The 7663-nt window shown below is 45.8% G+C and overlaps 1 protein-coding gene across 1 annotated transcript in view; it reads right to left on the bottom strand.

Annotated features, from left to right (window-relative positions):
• Positions 1–633: 633 nt before the first annotated feature.
• The window catches only part of INTS15 (integrator complex subunit 15), a 7557-nt gene continuing 527 nt past the window's right edge, over positions 634–7663 (bottom strand). The window contains exons 2-5 of the mRNA XM_010176987.2: positions 5751–5916; positions 3286–3813; positions 1423–1462; positions 634–841 (exon numbers count right to left, since the gene is read on the bottom strand). Coding sequence (XP_010175289.2) covers positions 634–841; positions 1423–1462; positions 3286–3813; positions 5751–5916 — 942 coding nt within the window. The remainder of the gene's footprint in view (positions 842–1422; positions 1463–3285; positions 3814–5750; positions 5917–7663) is intronic.

The raw sequence follows: 7663 nt of genomic DNA, 5'->3' as shown, positions 1-7663 counted from the left end.
CACAGGTCTAACAAGCTGGACCTTCTAATTGCTGTTTGAAACATAAAGCGGCAGAATTATTTTATGCTTCTTAAATCATTTCCTTTAATAGGAAGTGCTGCTTCACTCTACCTTGTGCTTCTCAAACAAACATCTGTGTTCCAAAAATATACAGTGTACACATACTCTGTAGCTATAGATACAAACATTTACAAAGAAATGAGCAGGTTGGAGCAGACTAGCTGGAAAAAATCTCACACCTTTTGCTTCTGGTCATCCTAGAGCAAGACTAGCTGGGCTCACCGTGCCGTAAACAGAGGAGAGCTGCTGAAAAATATATGACTGAGAAATATTGTACCCTTGGTGATGATATGAAACAACGTGTGTCAAAAAAATTCCCACACACTGTAGAGGTTTGGAGTTTCTGTTGCCTTTTCCCACCCCTTCTTTTTGTCCCTATGATCTGCCTGAGTATCTGCATCCCACATCCAAATCGAGTGCGTCCTCTCTGCCGCCGCAGGGCTGATCCCTCACGCAGGCATCGCTCAGATTCACACCAGGGAGGAAAAACGTGGTTCCAGAGACATTTTGGTTTCATCTGCAAGGCTTCCTGCAACTAAGGGAAACTGGGGATGCTCTACAAGTCTCAGCCTTTTAGCGAATAGGTCGGTATGGGAATGTCATTCCTGGTATAAATGTTTGTACGGGGTGAGCCGGGAGCGCGGGGTGAGCTGGGAGCGTGGGGTGTGCAGCGTGTGCGGGGTAGCCCAGAGGAGGAGTATGGATATGAGGATAAAATCCTGGTGGCAGAGTGCCGTGGGTTGGCTGCTGTACTGGACCTGAGATCACCAGCTGGAGCAGGCTGTGGAGAGAAACACAGACAGGCGTGAGGATTATTATATAGAGAGAGCTTTTGCCGTGGCTCTCCCCAGCCCACAAGGGCCTGGCTCTAAGGACAATTCAGGCAAGAGGCCAGTGATTCATTTATGCTCTTTACAGCTTCCAGAAGACTTCCCTCTCCCCCCATCTTTTTTTAAAAAAAACCCTTGGTTTCCCTTTGCAAAGAGACAAGAAGCAAAGTGCAGCTAAGCTTAGGGTGAGGTAAAACAAGCAGGGAGTTGGGGATGGGACAACTCTGGGGCAGGTTCCACGCTGTAATTTCACTTCCCCCCCTTTCTGTGTATTTGTTCTAATGCAGGCTGGGCAAGATCATCTCCATGGTGGGAGTCACTGAAGTCTCCTTTAGTCAAGAATCCAGCTTGGAAGGGAAGAAGTAGCCAACACTATCTACCACCTTGATCCTTGTGCTAAACTGTGTGTGAATAAAGGCTGATTTCCAGAAAGTAAACACAAATTTTTAGAGGAGGTTTTGTCTCAACAGCCCTCAAGTGCATGTCTTGGAATATGCATCAAAACCAACACAGCTGTAGAAAAGTCTCTTACTTGTTATGTGGTAGCCTGGAGCACACGGTTCTCAAGTCATCTGAAAGAGGACAGGAGACAACAATCAGGGTAGAGCAGAAATTAGAGTGACTTTCCTCTCCACTCTCCTTTCTAGGAAGGTCAGATTACTGAAAAATCTCAGCATCAGCAGATCCAGAATTTCATTCTCAGGTCAAAACTTCCAAGGGAGAGAATGTTTCTCCATCTCATCAGTCCTCACCGCAGCTTCTTGCACTTGACACTTTATTGTACAGCTGACATTTAACCTAAGCTGCCATATGGGAAATGCAGCTGCATTTCAGGGCAGACCAATTCTCAGGACAGAATTTCCAAGATTAATATACGATCAAGAAGTAACTAAGATGCAGGAAATACAAGGTGTGACTCTGCCCACTGAATATGGCATTGATGATGAGAAAGGCACCAGGTCAAAGCAAGGCAAAGCTTACCCAATACCCATTTTGTATTGTTTTGGGTTTTTTTTAAACAGTGCTAGTGTAAAGAAAGGGTTGAGTTTCGTGGGTTTTGGGGGTTTTGTTTGTTTTTTTGTTTGGGTTTTTTGTTTTTATTTTGTTTTTCCCCCTGGGGCCTATTAACTAAAAATTGCACCTTTTTTACCATCTTAATGTCTTTTCCAGAAGATTTCTTGGTAATACCTGTATGCCTCACTTCTTTGTGAGCAGCTCCCACCTCTTCCTTGGTCCCATGCAAGGAGTATTTCTTTCAACTGATTTTCAGATACTGGTGACCAGTTTGTACTTACCTCTCAGCAGCAGAACAGCTAGAACAAAGGTATTTAACAACATAACCTCTTGCTAAAGTTCTTTCAGGAACAGCTTGAGAACAAACTCCTACCTTTGTAGCTAAACACACCCCCAAAACACTGAAATAATTGGTATTTCAGCAGCTACTGAATTACTTTCCACTTGCAAGAGCTTAGAAGGTACCAGGTCAACAGGCAAGAAAAACACACAGTCAAAATAAGCCAACTAAAAATATCCTCCAGGTTTCTGCATGTTCTTGCTACACTCAGAGCTATTTTATGAAAGATTCTAAAGAATAACATTGACATTTGACCAGCAGCACTGGTTCAGCCCGGGGAAAAGCCTCAGGCACTGCTTAGGCAGCGGGGTCTGCACTAAATGCCCAGGCTTTGGGGAGCTTTGAGCCTTCTGGCCACACCAAGAATCCTGTTTTCAAGAGAATTTATCCACAAAACAGCATGTCTGGCTGACCCTGTGCTGGCTTAAGGCACTTCCCTTTTCTGTCTCCGCAGGTCTTTTGGAAAGAACTGGTTTTGGTAACAGGAAAGTCAAATGAAAGCCACATTAGCAGGGTTCTTGGACAAGTTTAACTGCAACTATACAGGCTGTAATGGGGTCTCCTTACAGGAGAGGCCCAGAAGTTCCAGATGGACAGTTTTTGTTTGCTTTTCAAATTTGTCATCTAGCACACCCACCCCATGGTTTATCTACTCCATGGTCTCTCCCTCAGCAGGCAAACTTGGAGAATTCCAACTGAAACACAATTCAAGAGTGCTTTTTAAATTAGCTACAAGCAATTCTGAAGGGCTCAAATTTGTCCCCATGCCAGACACCCCAATATAACTCCCCCTAAATTCTTCAGCTCTGCGAAGCAATGCACCGGTCACCTGCATCAATGATCTGTCCTTACTCCCCATCCAGTTTATTCTTCCTGAAGTATTTCCTGCACTATCACTTCCTAAGAGCAGCAAACTACTACTTCTGCTGTGAACACATTGATCTTTACTCTCCTCATCCCAAAACTCCCACTTACAACATCTACACACTAGAGGAAAAGAATCCTGTGCCAGGGTCTCTGCCAGCCCCACTGACAACTTACCTCTAGTGCACAGGAGTGCTCCCGATGCCATGGCCACTTGCAAAGCCTGAGCCAGTCTGTCTAGAGCCAGTTCAATCTCTTTGGATGCATTCAGAGGATTGAGTTCATCAGATAGTCTGTTAATTTCCTCAACGAGCGGAACCACGTGGTCAAAGGGTACTAACCCCAGGCGCCCGTAAAGGTTCTTCTCCGTTAAATGCCCCTGAAGCATCATAAGAACCTGGAGGACACTGAGATGCAGTTTTGAATACAGCTGGTGGCAATCTTTGTCTTCTCCTGAAGTCGAGTCCTTGGCAATTTTGCTGGGAGGATGTCCATTGGAGAGAGAGGCTTTCTTCTTCCTTTTATAAGCCAAAGGGGCCTTCACGCACCAACGGATCAGTCCAGTCAGCGGGGTGAGCTCTAAAAACCCTATTGGCAGGTTGGCTGCAATAGGAGTGTTTAGAAAGGTGATGAGGATCAAGCGGGGGTCTTCAAAGATCCAGGAAACAATCAACTCGAGCAGATCAGAAGGAGGGATGAGGTCATCTGAAGATAGAAAAGATATTATGGAGTAAGCTGAGCCTTGCACTGGAGCACAGGGCAGCAGTCTTTAAGGAATCTCTCTCACACACCCTTCCTCACTGTCACAATTACAATTGCAAAACCTCCCCAAATCTGCTGGTTTGTTTTTTTTTTCAAGACACCAAAGGTAGGTGCTCATTTGTCCCAGAGAAGACACAACCATGTGCTTGTCAACTTCACCTCCTCCACCACCAAAAGCCAACATTTATCCCTTTCCTTCTTCTGTCATTTTCTTGTCTCCCATCCATCACCTGCTCACTTTTTCTGTAAACTCAGTTTAGAGAACTCTCCATTTATCCCCTGCCACGATGGGCAAAGGAGAAGAATAAACTTGTTGGCATTTCCTTCTCCTCAGCCCAACCATTCAACTCATTTCTTTTAAGACTTACCTAAACAAGCGTGTCTTTGGGGAAAAAACTTAACACAACACCACAATCACATGACAAGTAAAGGGTTATAAGATTATGTAAAGCTTCAAGTAAGCAGGGAAATGTGCTCACGAACTGAAGCTCCACTACAGACAAGAGAAACAGTAATGGTGCATCATCCCATCCCAGGGACAGGCCACTGGACTGAGCAGCGCACTCCCACTGCGCGTTGGGTACGGCGACAAAGGGCTCAGCACACAACTATCTAGTCAGGTTGTTTGCACCTAAAAGGACTTACAGGACAAATCATCTGGATTACAGAATTACTAATATCCACTGGATACAGTATCTTCCAATTTTTAGTATTTCCTGACACCTCCCAGAATCACAGACACTGCTGTTTGTGTGACTGACTCCTGTCCTCGGGACACAGCGGAGACTGTCTAGTTACAGATCCCTCTTTGAAGAGCACGCTTCCTTTTCTTCTGTCACCAACAGCATCTCAAATAAACTCTGGGATTAAAAAAAATTCCTTCCATCTCAAATAAACTATGGGATTAAAAAAAACTCCTTCCATCTCAAATAAACTATGGGATTAAAAAAACCTCCTTCCATCTCAAATAAACTATGGGATTAAAAAAAATTCCTTCCTATAACTCATGTTATTTCCTTTCTGACATGTCTGTTAATTAGTTGGATAAACTTACAAGTGGTTGCACAAAACAGATGTAAAATATTGAGGAAGAATATGCTACGAGCTCTACCAAATACTTAAAAAAAACCCTCTAAGCCTGCATCTCTCACTAGTGCCAAGCTGTTTATTTGGAGGAGACTGGGCAAAACATTTCCTTTATTGATAATAAATAGTATTTGCTTTTTTGGATGCTATGTGATGTTGGTATTTAGTGTATGGTTGTTCCCTACTCTAGCACGAGCTATCTGTCTCTCCTGCTGAGTAAAGGTAAATTAGTCTTTCATTTTAGACACCTCCACGTTGCTAATGTCTGAGCAACAATGACCTGAGACAGGTCACATCGCCAGCTGGTCACACGCACCAGAGGCACGCTGGTGACTGTGTTCCTCATCACTGCTCAACAGAAATCCTGCTCCAGCTTGGAAACATTCAGAATTTGTGTCTCCCCTTGGAATCAGACCGACAGACAGCCCTGAGTCTATCTGCAGTATAGGTGACACACAATAGGGAGGCCAAACCGCCCAGCCCAGGCAGATCAACTTTCCCTCCCAGACCTGCTCAATCACTAAGGTCCCCACGTCCTCTGCCCTCTGTGGAGGACGTTGTTCTTTGTGTCAAGTGTTACGTGGCTACTTCTCCTTCAGCCACTGAGTGGTGATTTTTATTCTCACTCCAGTGACAAAATAAGGCAACAGCCACACCCCTGAGCTCCTTCTGGCAATAATTACATGGTAACAAGCATCTTTAGAACTCTAGCAGTTAATTCTCTTGCAACAGTGAATTTTTCTTGTATTATACTGCACCCCTTACTTTGAAAGGCAGAGTTTGGAAACACTGACCTGAAGAGAGGTCGTAGAGCGCGGTGACCGATGTAATGAACTGGCAGCAGAAGCGAGGGCTGGCGCTGAATATCTGCTTCAGCGTCTGGATGGAGCCTGGCACCAGGTTGCAGTAGTCATCCACCAAGGCTCGGGCTAACCTCACACAGTACACGGCGGGGGTTCGCTGCAGGGGTGGGGAAAGTGGATTAAACCCAGTCACAGAGAGTTCTACAGAGTGGGCTTTAAAGCTCACTCTGCCTGCCCACCTCACCCAGCTGCTTCAGTGTTTCACCATGTGCTTCCACTTTCCCAAAATTAAAGCACACATTCTCTCTCTCTACATATCAAAGACCCACTCAGACAGACATTAAATTGCTATTTCACAATATTAAAATAGATGGGGATATTTAGTGTTTACAATATCTGTAATTTAAAATTTAAACCTTTTATATCAATATTTTAACTTAAGAGATTTTTTTAACTACTACAGCAACACAGTTCTGTAGTTCAACTAGTTCAGTACCAGAACAACTCGTTCAGCAACCTCTCAGTTACACTTGATGTTTTTAATGTGGAAAAATTTTGTGCAATCCTCATGTCACTCAAGAGCCACAATCTCTAAAAAATGACACCTTCTTCTGCTAACCAGGTCACATCTCCTGCTCTCCTACCAAGGCTCCAGGTGGGAAAAGAGGGACTGGCCTGCCTCCTACCACCCTTCCCTCCAGTCTGCTTGTCCCCTTCTGTAAAGCAGGTGACTTCTGCACATCCCACAAAGGCAGCAGGAACAAAGATGCACTTCCCAGGCTCTACAGTGGGGAATCTCAGTGGGAAAGGAGGAGACATTCATGGAAGACAGACACAGGTATTTCATGCCCAAATCTCAAGAGAGAGATTTGCCTCTTCTGCCCTGTACAAACTTGCACATCAGGCAGTTTATTTCCCAAACTCAACAGTCGGTTTCTTTCATAGAATCACAGACTGGTTTGGGTGGGAAGGGACCTTAAAGATCATCCAGTTCCAACCCCCCTGCCATCAGCAGGGACACCTTCCACTAGACCAGGTTGCTCAAAGCCTCATCCAGCCTGGCCTTCAACACTTCCAGGGAGGAGCAGCCACAACTTCCTTGGGCAACCTGTTCCAGTGTCTCACCACCCTCACAGTGAAGAACTTCTTCCTAATATCCAATCTAAACCTCCCCTCTTTCAGTTTAAACCCATTTCCCCTTGTTCTGTCATTAACTGCCCTTATGAAAAGTCCCTCCCCAGCCTTCCTGGAGCCCCTTCAGGTACTGGGAGGCTGCTATAAGATCTCCCCGGAGCCTTCTCTTCTCCAGGCTGAACAGCCCCAACTCTCTCAGCCTGTCCTCACAGCAGAGCTGCTCCAGCCCTCGCATCATCCTGGTGGCCTCCTCTGGACTTGTTCCAGCTGCTCCAGGTCTCTCTTGTGTTGGGGGCTCCAGAACTGGACGCAGTATTCCAGGTGGGGCCTTACGAGAGCGGAGTAGAGGGGGAAAATCACCTCCCTTCTTTGGGCAATGTGACCATGAGCTGCCATGGTTTTGTCCCCTGAGTTGGTCAAACTGATGCCTTTTGACATGCAGAGGTTGGGGAATCAATAAAACTTTCACCAACAGTGAAAAGAACACAAATTTTCTTCTGCCAGTGCAGCTGATAAATAGATTGGCAAAAGCCCTCCCTTGTGCTGGAGCAAAGGAATGGACACGAGCACAGATGTGGGGTGAAGGTAGCTGCAGCAGCCAGCTGTGATATCAGCTTAAATCACCACGGAGGAGCAGCTGACTGCCACCAGCTGCCACTACTGTTGGTGCCACTGCCTCAGCTCACCCGTGCCAGCACACTCCCTTGCTCCTGCCCTGAGACTGTCCTGCCTGCACAGAAGCTCCTGCCCTGAGACTGTCCTGCCTGCAC

This window comes from Antrostomus carolinensis, unplaced genomic scaffold (assembly GCF_000700745.2).
Source record: "Antrostomus carolinensis isolate BGI_N321 unplaced genomic scaffold, ASM70074v2 scaffold25721, whole genome shotgun sequence".
Classification (NCBI taxonomy): Eukaryota; Metazoa; Chordata; class Aves; order Caprimulgiformes; family Caprimulgidae; genus Antrostomus; species Antrostomus carolinensis.
The sequence above is the reverse complement of the archived record's forward strand: the minus strand, read 5'-3'. Positions and strand labels throughout refer to the sequence as shown.